This window comes from Grus americana, chromosome 5 (assembly GCF_028858705.1).
Source record: "Grus americana isolate bGruAme1 chromosome 5, bGruAme1.mat, whole genome shotgun sequence".
NCBI lineage: Eukaryota > Metazoa > Chordata > Aves > Gruiformes > Gruidae > Grus > Grus americana.
Window position 1 is genome coordinate 51,382,980 of NC_072856.1, and position 22,645 is coordinate 51,405,624.

Genomic DNA, 22,645 nt, shown 5'->3' on the forward strand with positions numbered 1-22,645 from the left:
GGAGGAGAGGGAAAACAGATCAACAGGCATTGTGGCTACTCCAACCTTGGTGACAGGCGCTGATGCTACTCAAACCCCAATGACAAGCACTGCAGCTGAACCAAAAAACAACCTATGCCGGTATCAGTCACCCCTACACAGAAGAAGAAATACACAAAGAAATCAGTTCACTTACTAAGGGACGACAATGAACCAGGACCATCCCAAGAACAGATGGAAGAGGCAGAACCAAAGGTAATCACCCGATCCCTGTCCCTGAGTAAGATGCAAGATATGTGAAAAGATTTCAGCCGCCATCTAGGCAACCACATTGTTACCTGGCTGCTCCATTGATGGGATAGCGGGGCCAGTAGCCTGGAATTACACGGTGTAGGGAAGCCAAGCAGCTGGGATCCCTGTCTAGGGAAGGGGGCATTGACAAGGCAATTGGGAAAAAGACACAAGCCCTCGGCCTCTGGAGGTGACTTCTGTCAGGCGTGAGGGAAAGGTATCCCTTCAGTGAAGATGATGTATGTCATGTGGACCATCGCAGAGAGAGGTATCCAGTACCCGAGGAAATTAGCTGTGCAGGACATGGTTTATTATGACCCGGACAACACGCAGTTAACCACAGATCCTGATGAAGTCCAATGTGCCCAGTCCATGTGGTGGAAGTTTGTACGGAGCACACCATTATTGTACACCAACTCATTGGCAGTAATGGACTGGAAAGGCAAAGAGGCACCAGCTGTGGAGAAACTGTCCCAGATGGTCCAGCAACTTGAAAAGAATATGTCCTATTCCCCACCTGTATGAACCAGTATCTCAGCTGTTAGGAGTAAGCATTTCTCTGCTCAAGAGAGATGATATAGAGGGTACACACCACGTATGTGATTTTACTTGTATGACCACAGAGAGGATATGAGGAAGTGGGATGGAAAACCTACCTCGACCTTACAGGCACAAGTACATGAGTTCAAGGAAAAACAATCACAAAAGGGGATTCTTCCAGGAAAAATGCCACTGCAGTTCCTCAGACTGAGTGGAAAGCCTGATCTTACTTGTGATCCTCTGGAAGGACTTCTAAATCATTTTCACAAGAAGTGAGTACTGAATATGAAGACCAGGATTAGAGGGGCCTTGCCTCCAGCCAGGTGGAGGAATGGGACAACTGGGTTTATTGGACTGTGTGGATTCGATGGCCTGGCATGTCAGATCCACAAGAGTACAAGACTAGTGGACACTGGCGCACAGTGTACTTTAATGCCATCAAGCTGTGAAGGGGCAGAACCCATCTCTATTTCTGGAGTGACACGGGGATCCTAGTTGACTGTACTGGAGGCCAAAGTGAGTCTAACTGGGAATGAGTGGCAAAAGCACCCCATTGTGACTGGCCCAGAGTCTCCATGCATCCTTGGCATAGACTACATCAGGAGAGGGTATTTCAAGGACCCAAAAGGGTACTGGTGGGCTTTTGGCATAGCTGCCTTGGAGATGGAGGAAACTGAACAACTGTCTACCTTGCCTGGTCTTCCAAAGGATCCTTCTGCTGTGGGATTGCTGAGGGTCGAAAACCAACAGGTGCCGATTGTTACCACAACAGTGCACTGGCGACAATATCGCATCAACCACGACTCCCTGATTCCCATCCATAAGCTGATCTCAATAAGCAAGACTCGATCACCCTTTAACAGTCCCATATGGCCAGTGTGAAAGTCTAATGGAGAGTGGAGGCTGACAGTAGACTATTAAGGCCTGAATGAAGTCATGCTGCCACTGAGTGCTGTCATGCCAGACATGCTGGAATTTCAATATGAACTGGAGTCAAAGGCAGCCGAGTGGTATGCCACAACTGATATTGCAAATGCATTTTTCTCGATCCTTCTGGTGTCAGAGTGCAGGCCACAGTTTGCTTTCACTTGGAGGGGTATCCAGTACACCTGGAATCAAGTGCCCCAGGGGTGGAAACACAGCCCTGCCTTTTGCCATGGACTGATCCACCCTGCACTGGAACCTGGTGAAGCTCCAGAACGCTTGCAGTACATTGATGACATCATCATATGGGGCAATACAGCAGAATTTGTTTCTGAGAAAGGGAAGAAAATAGTCCAAATCCTTCTGAAAGCCAGTTTTGCCATAAAACAAAGTAATGCCAAGGGACCTGCACAGGAGAACCTGTTTTTATGAATAAAATGGTAAGATGGACACCATCAGATCCCAATGGATGTGATCCACAAAATAGCAGCTGTGTCTCCACCAATTAGCAAAAAGGAAGCTCAAGCTTTCTTAGGCATTGTGGGTTTTTGGAGGATGCATATTCCAAATTATAGTCTGATTGTAAGCCCTCTCTGTCAGGTGGCCTGGAAGAAGAACGACTTCAAATGCAGCCCTGAGCAACAACAAGCCTTTGAACAAATTAAAAAGGAAATAATTCATGCAGTAGCCCTTGGGCCAGTCTGGGCAGGACCAGATGTGAAAAATGTGCTCTACACTGCAGCCGGGGAGAATGACTCTACATGGAGTCTCTGGCAGAAAGCACCGGGGGAGACTCAAGGTCAGCCCCTGGGGTTTTGGAGTCTGGGATACAGAGGATCCAAGGCCTGCTATACTCCATCTGAAAAAGAGATATTGGCAGCATATGAAGGGGATCAGGCTGCTTTGAAGATGGTTGGTTCTGGAGCACAGCTCCTCCTGGCACCCTGATTGCCAGTGCTGGGCTGGATGTCCAAAAGGAGGATCCCCTCTACACATCGTGCAACTGATGGTATGTGGAGTAAGTGGGTCGCACTGATCACACGGTGGGCTCAAATAGGAAACCTCAGTCACCCAGGAATTCTGGAAGTGACCACGGACTGGCCAGAAGGCAAAGATTTTGGAATGTCGCCGGAGGAGGAGGAGATGTGCGCTGAAGGTACCCCACTAATAGAATAATACCAGAATAAATAAACTACCAGAAAATGAGAAGCAGTATGCCCTGTTCACTGATGGGTCCTGTTGCATTGTGGAAACACATCGAAGGTGGAAGGCTACTGTATGGAGTCCTACACGATGAGTCGCAGAAGCTGCTGAAGGAGAAGATGAATCAAGTCAGTTTGCAGAGGTGAAAGCCATCCAGCTGGCTTTAGACTTTGCTGAGTGAGAAAAGTGGCCAGTGCCACTTTTACACATCTGTACACTGACTCATGGATGGTGGCCAATGCCCTGTGGGGTGGTTACAGCAGTGGAAGCAGAGCAACTGACAGCACAGAGGCAAACCCATCTGGGCTGCTGAATTATGGCAAGATATTGCTGCCCGGCTAACGAACCTAATTGTAAAAGTACGTCACATAGATGCCCACATACCCAAGAGCTGGGCCACTGAGGAACATCAAAACAAGCAACAGGTGGATCAGGGTGCTAAGACTGAAGTGGCTCAGGTGGATTTGAACTGGCAGCATAAGGGTGACTTAATTGTATCTTGGTGGGCACATGACACCTCAGGCCATCAAGGAAGAGATGCAACATGTAGATGGGCTCAGGATCGAGGCATGACTTGACCATAGATGCTATTTCACAGGTTATCCGTGAATGTGAAACATACACTGCAATCAAGCAAACCAAGTGGTTAAAGTCTCTGTCGTATGGAGGACAATGTCTGAAATATAAATATGGGGAGGCATGGCACATTGATTATATCACACTCCCGCAAACCCACCAAGGAACGCACCATGTGCTTACAATAGTGGAAGCAACCACTGGGCGGTTGGAAACATATCCCATGCCACCACCTGGAATGCTATCCTGGGCCAGGAAGAACAAGTCCTGTGGCAACATGGCACCCTAGAAAGAATTGCGTCAGACAACAGGACTCATTTCCGGAACAGCCTCATAGACATGTGGGCCAAAGAGCATGGCATTGAGGGGGTGTATCACATCCCCTGTCATGCACCAGCCTCCAGGAAAATCGAACAATACCATGTACTGCTAAAAACTACACTGAGGGCAATGAGTGGTGGGACCTTCAAACATTGGGAGACACATTTAACAAAGGCCACCTGGTTAGTTAACACTAGGGTGTCTGTCAATTGAGTTGGCCCTGCCCAGTCAAAACTTTTACGTACTGTAGGACAAGATAAAGTCCCCGTAGTGCACATGAGGAATATGTTGGGCAAGACAGTCTGGGTTAGCCCTACTTCAGGCAAAAGCTGAATCCATGGGCTTGCTTTTGCCCAAGGACCTGGGTGCACTTGGTGGGTGATGCGGAAGGATGGGCAAGTCTGATGTGTACCTCAAGGGGAATTGATTTTGGGTGAGAATAACTAGTGATTTAAATTCTATAATGTTAATTGCTAAATAACCCTGCCATTGTATGTCATCACTACTATAATTGCTATATGCTGTATCAATGGTATTACAGTAAGAATCACCCAAATTAACGAAGGATGAAACCTTCAGAAGATAAGGAAAAAAAACTATACTAGTTTTACCCTGTTCTGTTGACAAAATTAATAAACTGCAATTGGCATGAATATGTAATACAGATTAATATCATGTTAATGGCAAAATGTGATATCTTCTCACTATCGCAGGTATGGACTGATCTTTCTTGAAGATTTTTTTTGTTATGAATCCCAACTACCTTCAGTCCATCTAACAGTCCAAGCTACATGCTTAGACACATTATGGCAATAGTGGAGAGAGGGAAGAAAAAGGTAGTTCCGGAAGGTAATTCGTGCAGCCTCTTTCAGGGACTGTATGGGAGTAGGACAAACTCCTGGCTTTCAGAGGAGATGAAATTCAGTAAGAAGAGTCTGTACTGCAGTGTAGAGCAATGCATCTACAAATGCTTTGTTTGGGTTTTGGTTTGGTTTGGGTGTTTTGTATACTACTAATATTTTGAAAATTTTCAGGAAAAGTGTAGGGGATCTTCCCACTTAAAAACTTACTTCTCCCCTTCAGGCTTCAATGCTGACAAATCCAGATGGCCCTTTCATAAATCTGTCTCGACTGAATTTAGCAAAATATGCTCAAAAACCCAAACTGGCAAAGGTATGTAACTATTTTGGTTAATGTTGTGATATCTTTTTCTTATTTTCTGGCATCATTCTAATGTAACTGTACATGGGATTGGGGATACAAACAATGATGAACTGTGTTGTAGATGGAAAGTTCAGAAAAATATTGTGTATCTTTTGACAGTGGTTACCAGACTTGAAATTGAAAATATGCCTGAAGAGGTTATGTTGAAAGTATAACCTAGGAAAAACATGTGTATAGAATAAAATATTCCATTGGTAAATAACATTGAACTGCGCATATAGAAGTGATGAAGAGCAACTAGAGGGAAAAAAAAAAGCCAGGAGGAAAAACAACCAGCAGAACCCTCCTTAGTGTGTGGAAATGCGGTTCTGTGTACAAATAGATGGCAATCATGGCCTAAAAATGGTCAAATGGTTTGGACTTTTCCCTTTGATTTTATGGCATGAGTTAGCAATTTTTATATAAAAACATGTTGGTTTTTTGTTCAGAATTCTTCATTTTCAGTTAAGATCTTATGATTGACAGCCACTGAAACTTGAGACTATCTGCCGATAGAACAGGTTTATCCAGGTTATCTGTCCAACTTCTGGGTTTCAGCTCTGAGTGGAAGAAACCTAAAAGTTGTGTAATGATTTATCATACTGCGGCCTTTCAGTTGAATCTTTCTCCAGCACAACAGTTAGTTGCATAGATGATGATGTTTTGTGTGCATACTTTGTTCACGAAAACCAGCTGTTGGACTGAGACCAACAGCTCATTTTGCACAAGGTATCAAACGACTTTCAGACACACTCTGAAGAGCTATATTTGGCTAGTCACCCAGAATCGAAAGAACCCACATGTATTCAGTCTATTGTGAGAAAGATAATGGTGAACACCGTTAGAAGACTAGCAGTATTTAATAATCTGCTGGTGGAAATTAGCTACTCCAGTCCAAAACTTCAGTTAATAATTTTTCATAAAGCATTAGCAAATTCCTTTGCTTTTTAAAACCTGATCTAAACTGTTGTAGGGCATTACTTTTCAATGTGGTTTTTAGAGGAAATAAATTTCGTGTGATTGCACTGTGTTCTTCACCTGCTCCTTATATCTCTGTCCCTTTGCCTCTTAAACTAGGCGGAAGAATAGATATTAAATATACTAAGTTCTAGTCTGATGAGATAATGAAAGTTTTCCAAACTATCATCTGAGGGCAGTTATGAGTCAGTTCTGTATCAATTCTGAAAAATCGGCAGGCCTTTTGGCCAATTATGTCCAATTTTGTCCATATTTCTAAATCCATGACAGTCTGTAAAATAGGGAGAAGAGAGGGAAGGATTAAGAAACACAAAACACATCCGTAAGAAACTCGGCTTAGTTCTTCTCCTTGAAGACATCTAGCTTTTAATTGTGTTTGGTAACGCTACATACTATTTAATTAGGTAGGTTATTTTTCAGATGAAATATTTATTCTTAGCAAGAACTCTCAGGCATGAGAAATATATATTTTTAACAGTTTTGGATTTTAATTAGCATTTTCCGGGGCAATGGGGTAGCTCTGTCTTCCTTCAGTTTCATATGAAAAGAGGCTTAAGCCAAAAAATGTAAAGCAACAGTCATAGAAACATCCATAGGCAGCGAGCGTACTTGTCAGTATTATCAGGATAATACATTATGACATTAACATTTCACACAGAATGTAAGATCTAAGTTTAAATTTGGAGCTACATGGATTTTTAACTTTTTTTTAAAACAAGACAGCATTAAGCCTAAAGCCAAAGCAGGAGGTGAGACTGCAGACTACATTCTGTGTTAAGAATCATTGATTAAAGTTTTAAAACTCTTTGAGCTGTCACCTCTTCCAGGTGCAAAAAGATGATAAATCTTACAACTATTAAATTCACATAATTACCCTGTGTATTCATGTTTGTACATACTCTTCCTACATATTTCTTCTTTATGTGTTTGCACAGTATATTCATTGCATTTTTTTTTAAGTTAGATTATCTACCTTTTCATTGTATGATTAGGTCTTCTGATGTTTTGAAGTATACAGGAATGTGGCTTCTCTCTGACTAGCATCAGCCATGTTAAGGACTATTGCAGGAAACCCCCCCATAGTAGACATATGAGGTATCACCTGTCACCAGAGAGCGCCTCTGTTAAATCTCAGTTAGCAACTGGTTTATGGCATGAAACAGGAATTTTTATCTTTTTTAGCTTGTGGATTTTTAATAGAGTTATTAAGATAACTCTAGATATTTTTATGCAAGTGATTGTTCAGTCATTTAAATCCTTTCGAAGGTCAGGGCTTATAAATAACAGCAGTAAATTCCTCATGCCAGCCATGCAAGAAAATATCTTTTTTATCGCTTTAGATTTACTCACTTCTACTGAATGCTTCCCTGTTATTGAACTAGAGGAGGAAATGTTCCACTGCTTCTTTATTTTCTATTCTTTCGTTATCCGCCTATTCTAATCTCCCTATAAATGTGTTTTTATTTATAATTCTTTAATGTCTTTTAATCATCTGTTCAGAGTCTTTTCTGACCAAAAGTAGAAGAAAAGTAGACTGTGGTTTACTTTCCTCACCAGACATGACAATTCATTAGTAATTCTCTAGTTTCCTTAAGGTAAATTTTCTAAGAACTTTGTCTAAGAAAAGCTGGCAGAAGAGACATGGAAGCCCTTAGAAGACTACTGTCTTGTTCTTTATTTCTTTCCTCGTGGGGCAATATTTTCTTTTAGCTTTTTATAATGAATAGTAAGAATTTAGAAAAACATTCTCTTCTTTTGAAGCAATTAAAACTGAGAATTGGATGCAGAAAAAGATCAAGGTTCAACTCAATTGAACCTTGTGTTACTAGCACCCATACTACATTTCTGGGAATGGAGGCTTCCAGTCTCCATTTAGTTATCTAGTATCTTTAAACATCATTTTATTCACTTAAAATGCCACCCCCATTACCTGTTAAATACATTTTTATATTCTAGTGCAGAACAGCTACAAGGCAGTATGACTTGCTTAGCTTTATACAGGAGTAAACAAAGATGCAGTTATATTGCTGTGCAGGTTTTGTTTTATCAGCAGTTACCGCAGCACAGCTGATGCATGTTACTTCTTTAAACGTTGGTATTATGATGGTGTGCTTGAGTTCCATAAGTGCGATATTGTTAGGATTTATCATTTACAAATAAAAAAGTTTTTCCTTTACAGATCCCAAAATTCTGTAGGATTTAGAAATTTTTGTCCCTAAGGCAAAATTTGCTCAGTTTACATTCTTAATAAACCTATGCTTAATTTAAGTAGATTTTGCACTACATAAGCACCTGACTATACATTGCAAAAAAGTCTTTGTTAGATCACTTGCTGATTTTACAGTTAAAAAGCCATGAAAATGGTACCGGGTTTTCAAATCTACAGTCACTTTCAAATTACAGCTGCCTTTTTTTCTTCTTTTTTTTTTTAAGTGACTTTAAGGACCAAAGATAAAAGACAATTCCACTAATCTCTTACAACAAATTAAGACTTAAAATGCTTTCCTGTAATGACAATGTAGTGCATCTATACTTTTTGTCTATTCAAGTCTTAATTAAATGTAAATGTCAGCAATTGTGATGTGTGAATGTGATTGCTTTCACAAAGAATTAATTTCTGCCTAGCATAATCAAGATTCTGTATTCGTCTAAAATAATACTATCAATTCTAATCTTCAAATATGACAATGTTTTAAATATTCTTCTGACAGGCATTGTTCGAATATATTTTTCACCATGAAAATGACGTAAAAAATGTAAGTCATATGCTCCATTTTCAGTTTTTATTAAGTGTCATTCAGTTATTTCTGTCAGTATTCTGCTAAACTAAGGATCCAGGTAATACATCACATCTAAGTACAGAAGTGAAGCATTAAAAGTTGTTTAAGAGAGAAATCCTTTCTTACAGGTGTGGTAATCAGGGATGATAATTTGTAAATACCAGGATATGGATTGCTCTCTTTAATGAGAAGCAAAACATTCTAATGCTTAAAACCAGGTTCGTCATCTAGCAACATAAGATCCCTGTATCTAATGATTCCCTGTTAACAGCATTTACTGGAGCCTGAGCAGCAGCTGAAACTACACATCAGGAAGCTGAGCTGCCTAGAAAGTTCAGAGTTCCTGAGGTTTGAGAGTAAGGAATATGTTAGAAGACTGTCTATTAACAGAAGGTGAAAGTATCTGACAAAAGAGTTAATGATTGAATTGCACGGCATTTGACACCTTAAAGTACCGAGATGGTTGTTTATGCATTTAGGTGAATAGGAAGGAAAGGTATTTGTTGAAACTGCGGAAAAATAAAAAATCAATAGGACTTTGGACACTTTTTCTAGAAATTTAATTCCATAGTGCTGAGGTGCTTTGTGGCCTCAGGAGAAAGATTATATTGTCTATATGATTGTCTATAACATTTATTCTCCAAAAGTTTTCCTAATTATGCAGTTTCCCTCTTACCCTTTCTAAATTTTTTCTTCTGTGGTTCCTCTTATGTTGCTGCACTGAATGGGTAAGATGAAGTTTGAGTACATATTTTTTAAACTTTCAGAAATAGGTACAGGTTGCAGAACTTTTTTGGCAGTTCACCCAGGGAAATAATTAATTTATTGAATGAATAAAGTGTCAAAATATTTCATTATTATGTTAGATATGTGCACCCAGTTGAAATGGAATCAGAATTTCTGCTTGAAGTTTGTTTGAAAGAGCTGTTTGTGTCAATAATACATAGCTTACTAAACAGTCATTGAATTTTCTGCACTACTACTAACTGGTGTCTGTTAGATCTGAAGTTAAACTCTCTAGTTAATAACACACAAAAAATATTTTGTTATTGTTGACATAGATCAGAACCATTTCCAAATGCACTGCTATGTGAAGCTTTTTAATCTAGTATCAAATGATTATAGTTGTACACTGTCAATTTATGGCATAGCATTCTTTAAGAGGATTGAATTGCAATACACTATTAATCCAAAATATGGTTGAAACAGTAAGTGCAAGTGTCAGAAATGTCAGCGAGAAATAGCAATTAACATTTACATATGCTGATTCTGAATATGAAGAAAATGCCTGGGTTTTATGCCACTAATAATTAAAATTTGTGTTGTTTATTACTGAGAACTCAGTTCACTAAGAATAAAAGGGTCACTTGACAAGATTCCACACGTGCCTGTGACACTTTAAGGACATGCACGATCCCTAGGCTAGACAGAAAATTTCATATAATGCAAGGAATTTTCCAGACACCTCAGAATAAATTTGTAAGATGTTTTTACACTATAGTGCATGTATTTTGAAACCCTTGCTGAGAATCCCATAGCACTGTCTTGCAGGAAAAGTTTTGCCTATGTTTTTTTTATGTACCCTAGCCATTTGAATAAATATCCTTAAGCAAAGAAGTGTCAGCTTAGTCACCACTGTTTATTGTGTAATAAGAGGGAGATCAACATTTTTGGTTAATGATAGCATCTTGTAGGAAAAAAAATTGTATCACACTTCACAGTACCAGTTCCTGCAGTTTTGCAAATAAAACACAAAAGTAGTAGTGCTGATATCCTTCCTTTGTCGCTGTGCTGATCTGGAACAGTCTGTACTGTTCTCAACTGTATTATTATTTAAGAAGCAAAGGCAGTTTTATTATTTATCTTCTCTTTAGTATTCATCCACTATATAAGAAAAAAAAAGCCTCGGCAATTTCAGTTGAGCAATATCATTAATCAGTGTGCACTCAGCTGGACAAATAATGCTAGGAACTGGGTTCAAATTAAAAGTAAATACATCTGTAATCTATCAATTATCAGAAACGTGGGGATGCAAGAAGAAGAGAGAAGCACTGAGCTTTTTCAGCACTTGAAAATGTATTCAAAAGTCTTTCAGCTTATTTAATGAAAAATTAAACACTTCTCTGAAGAAATGACTATTACTCTGTCCATTGTTGTTCTTGACTTGTTTCCTTTTGAACACATATACTTAATAACTGACTTTCTGTACCCCTTGAGCTATTTCTAAAAGCCATTTTATGAGCTGTAAGAGAAGGGTAGTTTAAAAGACTTGTCCAGAAATAGTTCAGCTGCTACTTTTTTCAGCAGTAGACTGTGACATCCTATTCTGCCATTATTCACAGGTGGTTACTGATGACAAGATACTTAGTCATGAGGAAGAACAATGAGTGCACAATATATACTTGAGGCCAGAAGTCATGACCTCTGATATTTCCTTAGTTCTTCCTAATACTCTGAAGTTTATACTCTCTGATAGAAATCTATTTATAATGGAATTATGTCAGATTCACAAACTACAGAAATCCAGAAGACACTCACCAAAAGAAATTGTGTTAAATTGACTATGGCTAATGTCATTTACTCAGCTATCTTACAGACTATCATCTGTTGATTTGGCCACAAATAAGACTTTAGTCAATAACTGTTGCTGAGAGAATTACTGCCATTCAGCAGCTTGTGAAAGAAGCAGCAGACGCTTGCTATCGTTTCCATTTATCTAATTTCTTGGTGCATACAATACTATGTATGAAATTACTAAGTTTCAAACAAATGTACATTTACCAATTTAATTTTGCAATACATTGGTAAATTGCCATAGCACTACAAGCTGTTTTATGCTGAGTTACAGCTGGTAGACAATTTGGAAGTCTTAGTTATAATACAGTCTAGCTAAGGAAAGTAATGGTAAAAAAATTAATCTCAGAATCGTGCTATATACAGCTACAAATAAAGAATCTGTATTCTTTTTCATTTAAAAACAGCTCTGATTCATTCTTTAAGGAAAACACTTTTTTTTTTAACAGAAAACCCACTAAATGTTAGCGGGTTTTATTATTTTTATTTGCACAAATATAAGAACTGAGAGTAAACTAAACTTGTTCTGAAAGGCTTCCCAGGGCTGAGACTGCTATTGAAGTGGACTCCTGCATACATGAGTAACTACGCTAAGTGCTCTAGAGAGTAACAATTTCAGCTGACCAGCATTTCCAGATGATGAGTTATATCCTAATGTTAGTTAAAACTTCTGGGACAATCACTGTGGGCTTTTTTCTGATACGTGCATTAGAAGCAAAAATCCTTAAAAGGAGATTCCAGTATCTGCCAATCCACAACCCATGCTGGTTTTCCCTTCTAGTTATTAATACGACTGCACCAACATTCAGCAATGCATAGGAGTGCGGGACAGGCATAACACTACTGCTATTATAGATTGGTGTTAAATTAACATGTTGTGCAGATTGAACATTGATTTGTACCTAAACTACACAATTAAAAGAAAAAAGTTTGCAGCAAACTGAAATTGAAATATGGTAGCAGTATTGACATGGCAAGGTGAAGGCTTTGACATTTAAAAGTTTATTTTAATCAATTTGCTAACATTTCAAAGGCTACATTGTGAAAAGATTTTGTTGTAATACCAGCAGAAAGTCTAACTACTAGCCTGCAAAAAGCTGCCATTGATATGCACAAAGCTTTTTCAGGCAAACACTTTTTAGAAATATTGGTAACATTTGTAGTATTGGATTAAAGTTTTTGTGAGTGCTTGTAAAGTATCAGAAACCGGATTTTCCTATTCCTTTCCTACTTCCTTAATAGGAAAGTATAAAAACAGGGCTTAATTTCAGAAACTAACTTCAAAATAAAGTCATGCTTTGTTCTTTGATGTTAGTAATAAGATCCCAGTAGGAGCTCAGGATCTCCACCGGCAGATAAACTGCTGATGTTAGTGTTTGCTGAGCCTGAAGCAGTCTTAGTTCCCACTTTCCAGTAGAATTCCAGCCAGAATTGTTAGCCTTGCATAAAATAGTTATCAGAAATCATTAGGGTACCAGAAAGAAAGCTGCATGTAGAGCTACAGAAGGGATTGTTTTTTGAAATTCAGCCTTTCTCCTTGAATACTTGTCATCAGAGCACTTTAAGGAAAGCTCTTTGAAGCACGTTATTTGCAGTATGATCCTTACTTGTTGTAAGCGGCTGCTCATGCTGCATTAGAAGCAGGTGTGGTATTTGACAGACACACGCATTGTTCATACATTTGTAAATGCAACAAAAGTAACCCAGGTTTTAACATCAACTACTTTCCCAAATTTTCCCGGTACTAGGACAAAATTGCTTATGTACCTGCAGAAGAAAGAAAGTATTTGTCTGGAAGGGAAACTGATAAATTCTGTCTTGAAGCAAGCTTCTTCCCCATTATAGCTGTAGTATGGAGAGGCCCTGTTGTGTAATTTGCAAAGCCATTAAGAATCAAAGGGCAACCAAGATAAGAGCTGCCATCTGAGGTCTTCAAGGATTCCACTCAACTGGAAGAAACAGTGACTTCAGTTTACAACTTTCCTCAGTTTTCTCTCTCCTATTGCAGAGGCAGGGAATGACAGCTGTCTTTGAGGAGAGCTTCAGTGCAACTCCTTAGCCTGAATTGCTACAGAAAACAACTTCCTTCTCACAGAGCCAAAAGAGAGCAACTTGTCTAAGTTGTCATAGCTCCGCTTACTTTGCTGTGCTATGTCAACTCTACACCCGTTGATTATTTGCAGCCTCATTTTCCTAGCAGGAAGAATGGGAATTAAACCCAGAAGTAGATGTCTCTAAATTAGGCTCTTTCTGGTATTTCAAGTATTCAGATTTTTTTTTTTCCTGGAAATTATTGGTTCCTCTGCTACTGGGTGGCCAGTGCACAGAACTTTTCCATATTGTTCCTAATAGGTAGCTAGTTTCTGATTTCCATGGTCTGCAAAATGTTTATGAAAACCAAAAAAAAGATCAGTTCTTTGTTATAAAAATGCTGAGATAAAGCTTTTTAACTATTCCTGATGATATCCCTAAAATATAAGTAACAAACGTAACATGGCTTTGATGTATTCTGGGAAGAAATGGAATTTAAAAAAAAGGAACACGAACAATTGCTTCTGTGGTAGGTTTTGGTACAGAACACACATCTATTTGTTTTAACAGAAGTGTTGAAATTATAGCTAAAACATGAAAAACCATAGATTCTGTCTGTGGTGGCTGATGGTAGCACATTGATTAGCATACCTACTTTTCCAGTATACCAGATAAGAGAGATTTTAGACCTCCACCCTCTTCAATAGCTGTTTCTTAGATTATGTATCTATTTTTCCTGTCATAAAATAATTATTTACATTGTAGACTTTTTAAAGGAAGAAGTATTTCTTACTGTACACATCTCAGAGTTCCCAGAAGTGGAGGCAGCCTGATACTAGCAATGAGATGACAATTTCTACAGTATTTCAAACTGGCTGAACTGATTTCTTTATTTTAGTATATTTTTACTTGTTTTTAACAAGTTTTAGTGAACAAGGATGGGAAACTCGGGAAAAGTGTGTCAGCTTATGCAAATATTCTATATATTCTGAAGCAGTACTCCAGGAGTCTGATCAAATTAATGTTATATTTTCTCTTTGAATTACTAGAAGCTATTTGGATTACATATTCTTATAGGCACAAATTATCCTTTCAGCTTCTTCATGCACTAAGGTATAAAAATTGTAAACATTAAAGCAGTGCCCCCACCTCAAGTTTACCAGGACTTTTTGTTCAAAATTGTATCTTTGCAAAAACCTTTACATTGTTCACTTCGTGTTCTTTTTCTTTGTGTAAACATTGAAGGTATTAATGTTAAGATGATGGGTTTGTTTTGGAAGGCTCTAGATTTGGCAGCCCTTGCCACTGAGCACGCACAGTTCAAGGACTGGTGGTGGAAAGTCCAAATTGGGAAGTGCTACTATAGGTAAGCCCTGCTTCATTTCTTCTGTGATCAGTGAGTACGAGTGCAGGACCTGAACTGCTGGGTGCATTGCACAATGCTGAACGCTGAGAAATAGTTCAGTAAGTATTTAGTTGGAGCACGCCGTGCTTACAATTAAATCTCCTTTAATATACAAGGAGATGATGGTCAACTGCTTGAGGTAAAGTTATCAACATTGCGGACTTTTAAGTAACTGAGTTAGTTGCATCTTCACATTTGTTAATGTGTAGCAAAGTCATTTGAAAAGTCAGTAAATAAATGCGGAGAACTATTGTTAAAACAGACCACACAAAATGAATATTACAATATTAGCTTGAGAAATTACCTGTCAATGAAGGCTTCAGATTGATGAAATAATAAAAAATGATATATTCACTTTAGGCGCATTCTGCCAGAGGGACATTGCCCAAGAAGTACGAGGTCCAAAGATGCCAAGGCCTCAGGGCTGGCACCCTGTACCCAGGCATCTGATAGAAATGACTTAGGAGTAGTACCCCGACACTGTGCAGCGATATGCCTCTCTGAGGAAAGAGTGGCAACAGCGGGGAGGAGAGCTTATTGCAAGCAGTTTAGAGTGGTTGCTGAGGATCTAGCTATGATTTTAACAGTGAGTTCTACCAAACCAGGTGAAACTCCTCCTGATAACAGCCCTGCTTCCCATAATTCAAACAAGTACTGGTGCAGCTCCCCCTTTCGTTCTTTACACTGTGTTTGTCCCATGAATGTAAAGCATGGATACCTTATTGGCTGTTAAAAAACTGAAGCATCATTTGCAGTCTTTGCAATTCTATAAGCAATTCTTGTATGAACAGGCTGATAATACAAAGCAGCTGGACCTTTAAAATTTCATGTTGTATCTTGGCTTGAAACTATTGCTTCTTTTTAGATGCCCAAACTAATGATATTTTTCACTCTCCTTAACCTTTATTTGACATTCTTTAGAAAAATTAGACTGATTTTTTTTGAGCTTAGAGGTCATTCATCACTTTCAGGATTTTTATGAATAGTGTTATAGAGACTAAAGCATCCAAGCAGGCACATGTACTTCCAGTATCCCAAATTATCTTACATCTCCATTGGCTGTGTTTCTTTGTTTTGGCTGGCTTGTTCTGGCTGTTTTTTGTGTTTCTTCACCAAGTATATGTGCTCTTTGGCTGAAGGAAAGGAAAGACAATTTGCATATGAGAAAGTGTACCTTATTGCTGGTGTTGAATTGGTACAGTCCTCTTAATTTTGTGGTCAATGTCGCATTTAAAGAAAACTGCAAAATATTCTACAGCAATACTGCAAAACAAATGCTTTTGAGATGAAACAGACTTCCACGAGATTCATGTGCCATATACTGCCCCCTCCCAAGCGATCTGCTTGGATGGTCTTAAGCTGCGGTGCCGTTCACCACACAGCATGTTTTCAACAGACAGTTAGAGATTTTTAATATCAGCAATAGAAGTTTCACCACTTCCTATAGGAGGCTAGGAGAAAGTGTTTTATAGATGATTAAGCATTCCTTGAACTTTACAGTGGAGAGCATCTACATAATTTTTGCCATGAGTAAGGAAGTTCTGATCCAAAACCACATGGGTAGAGGTTGAGGCATCACTTTAATTGCTCATTTTCTCCTGTCCATTCTGTGCAAAGAGCAGGAAGGAGTCTGATGAAAATGAGTACATCATTATTCAGTTAGCACCAGAAGGCTCCATTTACAAAACAGGGCCAAATTTTATTAATTTGCTGTTTTCACAGTTTTGAATGGGTGTCTTTGTAACCTTATATATTTAACAGCATGGGTTTTGTTAACATGCACACAAATACATTACCTTAAGGTATGCTTTTGGGCTGTCCATGTTCGGTTTAGTGTGCACTGCTTCATTATTTAATAAGCTTTTTAAAAAAAAAAACCTAACAAATAAACACCTTCTATATCTGTTGTCTCTTTAGGTTAGGATTATATCGTGAAGCCGAAAAACAATTTAAGTCAGCTCTCAAGCAACAGGACATGGTTGATACAATCTTGTATTTGGCAAAAGTAAGTCATAGATTTGCTTAAAAATGAAGTGAAATTCCAGACTATCCCTGAGAAGTCCATACACCAGAATAGCTGAGTGTTGAGCTTTGATACACCATTAAGTTTAATAGTGTGTGATCTCCATATAGACCTGAGGCAATACATGCTAACAGTTGAAATTGAAGTCTGTAGTTTGCAAAAAGATTTTGGAGCTTCCAGATTTCAAAAAAACCCCTAACACCCCCTCCCAAAAAAAACCCCAACAAACCCCCCCAAAAAACCCCAAAATCCCTCTCCTACGTTACTGTATTCTTTGCTCTAAACTCCAATGAGGATTATATAGCTAAAGAATTACTGGAGTTCCAGTATGAAGACAAATGTAGCCATATATGGTCTCCTAGGAAACTAATGCAATAAATCAGTAAGTGAAGAGTGACGCTCAAAATCCTAGTTTCACAAGAAAAATCAAAACAAAGTGAGCTTAAAGGAAGCAATCAGAGACCTTGAAACAGAGAATGTTCTGTCAAAGTAAAGGCATTAAAAGCTTTAAAAAAACCAAGTGGCACAGCTAAGCCTCAGAATTACTTGTTTACCAGGGTACACATTAGCTTCTAAACATTTTCCAAGACATTCAAGAAAAGGTGGCCTGTGAGAAACTAAAACTGCATTTTTCTTCCTCTTGTCCTAGAAAGAGATGAAATCAGTTGCTCTTTATCAGCTCCCTTTAAGCCAGTTGTCACAGGCCTATCCAAAAGTCATCACTACTAGTGGATAATTCAGATATTCATATTATGATACTTGCTTTACCTTTAAATTTCTTGAGCAATTTACATTTTGTATTTAAATGATCATCATTGCTATCTGGAGACTTGTCTTCAATACAGCAATTGGAGTTAGTTTACTCAATTGAGCTTAGTAATTTTAGATTTCTATCACTACCGGGAGTCATTCTGCAAAACACATGAGCTACACAGAGTGATTAAATTGGCAGAGTAATTGGATTAACACACAGTGATTCGTTATGGGAGATATGCTTCCCCCCACATCTTTACTAGCTCAAATAGGAGCTGCATTTGAACTTCCACCTCCCACTCCATAGACCAGCTTGCTCAAGTATGAAGCATCGCACAACATGATTTAGTGACTGTGGGTGGACAGGCAATAGAGTAGGGCACTGAGATGTAGCTCAATCCGACAGTAGTGGAAAGATAAGACTTGACTTAAACAGCCATTAAAAAGATAATAGGATTGCATCAAGTTCTGTGCAAACAGACCGATACTATGGTACCAATTAGTTTTCTGTTTATGGTCATTATTACAACAGCTATCTGGGTTTTTAAAAATATTTTCCTGAAAGCTAACTCTCCCTTGAAATGTAATTTATGAAAAGATAAAAGACCAAAAGAAAACTAAAAAAATAAAGTGTCTTTAAAGAAGTCGAGGCTGCTGAGAAGTTAGAAGTATTTCATGACCCAGAAGAGCTGGAAATGGGATATTTTTACCAAAGGTAAGAGAGATACTGAAAAGAAAATGGAACCATTTTGCATTTAGCATCTAAAACTTAATGACTGTAGCTGTAGTTCTCCTAAAGAGGAGATTTCCCCAAAGCCGCTGCAAGTAGGTGGAAGTTGTCCTGCCTGTCTTTTAATTTCTTTTGCCACTCATCTGGACAGCAGCTCTACACTCTGCAGAGATGTTGGACAATGTGATATTCCACTGGATATGGGCATTACATAGTAGAGCACTGTGGCTGTGTTATCTTAGCATAATATTTGCACAGAGGATCTGTAGCAAGTGCATCTTTGGAGTGAACCTCCAGATGAAGCAATAGAGCAGACTTGAGTCATAATGCTCAGAAAACACACTTCATAAACAAACAGAAAAAGATAAAAAAGGAGCAGATCTAGTGGAATTTCCTGTCCTCCATTTTTTACTTTTTTTGCCTGAAGAATATGAAGATAGCTGTGCTCCATAGCTAGATGAGGTCAAAAAACAAGTAAGCAAACAAAAAAACCAGCTAATTAAAATTTTGTCTCAGTTCAAACAAAATATGGAATTATTTGTAGGTAGGGCAATGTGCACTGCCTTACTGCACCTATTTTGGATAAATTGTACAAGTCACTTACATAGGTGATAATTAGGAGTAAAACACCCAGCCAAGGTTCTTCTTAATTAAGAAGTCATACCCAGCTATCGTGTATTCTCTTTCATCTGTGTGCTTTCCACTCAAACTCTTTACAGAGTAATTCAGGTGTAGGAAACTGTTGCTAGAAGAAAGTAAGGAGCATGACAGTCACAACGGAGACAATTATTTACAGTTTAAAATTTAATGCAGACAGAAAATACATCAGAAACTGCCGCATGGTTTAGAAATGAAAAGCTATAGCAAAAGACTTGAAGTCTTGTTTAGATACAGCAACATGCCCAGATAGAGTGCATTAGGAATAAATCGTTGATTTAAAATATATTTATTGATGGTGTCATTAGTGCAGTCCTAGTCTACCAAGAACCACACCCCCCAAAAACCCAAACCCCTTACTCTTTTATTACTTTTCACAAGAAGGAATTGATTTTCTAGCTTAATACAGGAAACACAAGTGACATTGGCAAAATGACTGGAAAACATTGCCTCTCTTCTTTTCTTTTTGCCAGCGATCAACTTGAAATGGTAGTCCCTTTACTAGGAAGGCACTCGCAGTTGACAGCTCTTTGACAATTAAGAATGTCATTTGAGTGGTCATAGGAAAGAATTCTTTGCAAATGTCTACAGCAGTATATATCTATAGGGATGCAAATAAAGAACTTGGGACTTTAACTAGCATTTTGATTGTTGGCACTCAAAAGTCCATGAAGCTCAAAGGAGAAGCAGAAAATGTGTTTGGAGGTTTCTCAGGTGTCCAGTTAACGTTGATATTTTTCTTACATTGCGTCACAAAATGTTTGTGTCAGGATACCAGTCACAGATTCTTTGCCTTTTTCAGTCATACCAAGTATTAGCACTGTTTAATGTAATATTTCTCCAACAGGAGCACTCAAAACACTTTTCCACTCAGTGGGAGACAGATTAATCACTCTAGCCATCTAGTTTCCCAAAGTAGGTGTGCGGGGTATTTTTCCTTTGCTGTAGCTGTATTTACCATACCTCACAACAGGAGGGCTTTACAGTTGTACGCTCAGAGGTGGTCTCTATCCACACGTTGATGTCCTCTATCCAATTCTCACGCAACGTTATCCACATCACACATTGTTATGATCAACACAGAAGCCAAAATCACGTAGACCAAACTGCCCTCTTTCTGTGCTGGAATTTTACTGTTTGTGACAGGGAAGGTTGGCAGAGCAGTAAGGAAATTCAAAAGTGTCACTGCTCTGTGCAGCACAGTCTTATTTGACTAAGTAAAATATTCTGATAATCCAGCACTATCAACCTGAAGATCCATTTCTTTCAAGCCTAAACATGCGTTTTAAAAAAATATATTAAACAGGAAAATATTCAAGGTGATACCTTCACCTCAGTGTCAGAGTATGTTATTTTGATATGATAATAAATAACAAGATACTTATTTGGTTTATTAGTAATGTCCAGATTAATTAATAATTTCTAGATGATATGCATGCAAATTTAATTATCTTAATTACCCTATTTTATCTTCATTACAGAGATTTATTCAGTATTCACTCCATTATTTTCCCAATATTCACCATCTCAGCTCATGGTTTACTGCATAGAGGGAGGTGTCATCTCTTTTATTTATCTCCCCTGTTAAACAGCAGTACAAGTATAAAAGTCAGACGTTTGACATTTATATACACCTTTTATTTGCTTAGGTGTATTTGCGCTTGGATCAGCCTGTAACAGCTTTGAACCTTTTCAAGCAAGGATTAGATCGATTTCCTGGAGAAGTGACTCTTATTTGTGGAATTGCCAGAATCTACGAGGTACGCACCCACTATGCAATCCTTATTGTGGCCAAGGTTAGCTGCTGGAGCAAGAAAAAAGAGCCAACAGCTGAATATAACCGTAAGGTCATAAAAAATTAACTATGCTGATTTTCATTATCACGAATGCAAAACAGGTAACATTACACAAAGATACCAAAGTAATGTCAGGGGAGCCTTGCAGACTTATTTAAATGGTTAATTACACTACTGAGATCCTATTTGCCCTTGACACACAGAAGCAAGTCCATGTTAAGTGGTCCAGATGTTGTCTGTGTGGCTAGGTCTAGTTTATATATGTTTCATCGTACTATAACTGCTCAAGTCACCAAGAGTCTGCTAGCAGGATTCAACAGCAAAATAGTCTACTCGTCAACGTCTTTATTAGCACTATGTGTTACCGTTAGTTTCTTAAGCCAGTGAGGACAGTTGGAATGTGAATGTTTCTTAGTTTAGGAAGTAGATGTTATTTTAAGTAGGATTAGATTTAAAAGTAGTTTCATTTTATCTTGGTAACCATGTATTTTTTATTTTAAAAGTGTTCATTTTCATGTCAAACAGTGGACTTAATATTGTTTTACACTGAAAGTTGGTAATGATGCTATTCCAGAGCAAATGTTTTAAACAAAGTCATGGATTTTTAATTTTTTGTGTGTCTGCATTCATACTTGGCATTCTTTCCTGTTCTCATCATTCTCATCTAACCCCTAAGCATTAATCCATTTTCATATTAAATCCTTTTTGTCCTTCAGCAAGGAAGAAAACAGCTGCATAATTTTTGGAGGCTTTTCTTTCTGAATTGTTAAACAGTTTTTAATATGGATATTATTTTGCAGAACCATACATAACACTGCATAACCCTTTAAGGAATTATTGAAGAGCAGTATATAGTTGACAGGATCTAGTTCTGCACTGACACCTGAGTGCAGGATTATACCTTCATTAGCAAAGATTTGTACTGCAGCACAGGGCCGTCCTCATTACATTGACTCGCAAGTGGAATATATTCATCAGGCATCTTAATCAGAGCTTTTCTTCTCTGTCACTACCTTTTGACAGTAAGAAGAGTTGTAGACCTTTTTTGATTTTTAAAAAAACATTTTAAAAGGGAGTGCTTTAGCACTATTTCCTTTCATCACCGGAAATACATCCTTTCATAGCTAAATATGCTGCTGAGGTTAAACAAAAGCTTATTTTTTAGTCATGTTGAGCGTACAGTGTATCTACAGCACACAGGTAGCAATTATTCCTCTCTAATCACAGAAGTGTATTTTGATCTTTCAATTTATTTTCTTCTGATACGGGGTAGAGTCCTCTAGTGACTTGCACTCCTCAGAAACAGTGTGACGTTGTTTACAGCAATGAGTTCACCCTAATTCATCTTCCAATTAGCATACATCCAAGAATATTTTTTATACAATATAGTTGTCTTAACTGGCATACCGTAGCTAGTACAAGTTTTGGTAATAAATCCATGATTCCTGTTTTCAAAGGCACGTAATAATTCTTCATATGCAATTATATTCTCATTTGTGTTCAGAGCAATTAATGAGTTGGCTTACAAAGCATTGAAAATAATTGAGACATTGACTGGGGAAATACGTCTACTGTATGTTACCGTACTGGGAAACCGACTGCACAGTACTGTGTATCACGAGGCATTGTGCAAAAAGTAGCTAATGCCTATTGCACGTGCTAAGCTTCTGACCAATCTCTTTTTCTGAAAAATAAAATAAAAAAAAAATCTCTTTTTGTAGCTATGGCATAGAGTTAATGACAGGTACAGCTAGCACTAATAAATTAATGTGCATTCTTCTCGTGGATGTGTGTGTCGCTTGTGAAGATGCCAATCGGTGATGTTGCTTTGTACAATCAGAGAACTCTAAGAGCATACATAATTAATCTCAGTTAAGTACT

General features: G+C 38.2%; 1 protein-coding gene across 4 annotated transcripts in view; it reads left to right on the forward strand.

The window, feature by feature from the left end:
- TTC8 (tetratricopeptide repeat domain 8) overlaps positions 1-22,645 on the forward strand; it is a 49,386-nt gene that overhangs the window by 19,380 nt on the left and 7,361 nt on the right. For 3 of the 4 annotated variants that reach the window (XM_054827189.1, XM_054827190.1, XM_054827191.1), the window contains 5 exons: positions 4,918-5,007; positions 8,727-8,771; positions 14,681-14,766; positions 16,723-16,810; positions 20,618-20,728. In XM_054827189.1, the coding sequence (XP_054683164.1) occupies positions 4,918-5,007; positions 8,727-8,771; positions 14,681-14,766; positions 16,723-16,810; positions 20,618-20,728 (420 nt within the window). Of the gene's footprint in view, positions 1-4,914; positions 5,008-8,726; positions 8,772-14,680; positions 14,767-16,722; positions 16,811-20,617; positions 20,729-22,645 lie in introns of those variants that run through there. The other variant, XM_054827192.1, reaches the window with a different exon arrangement.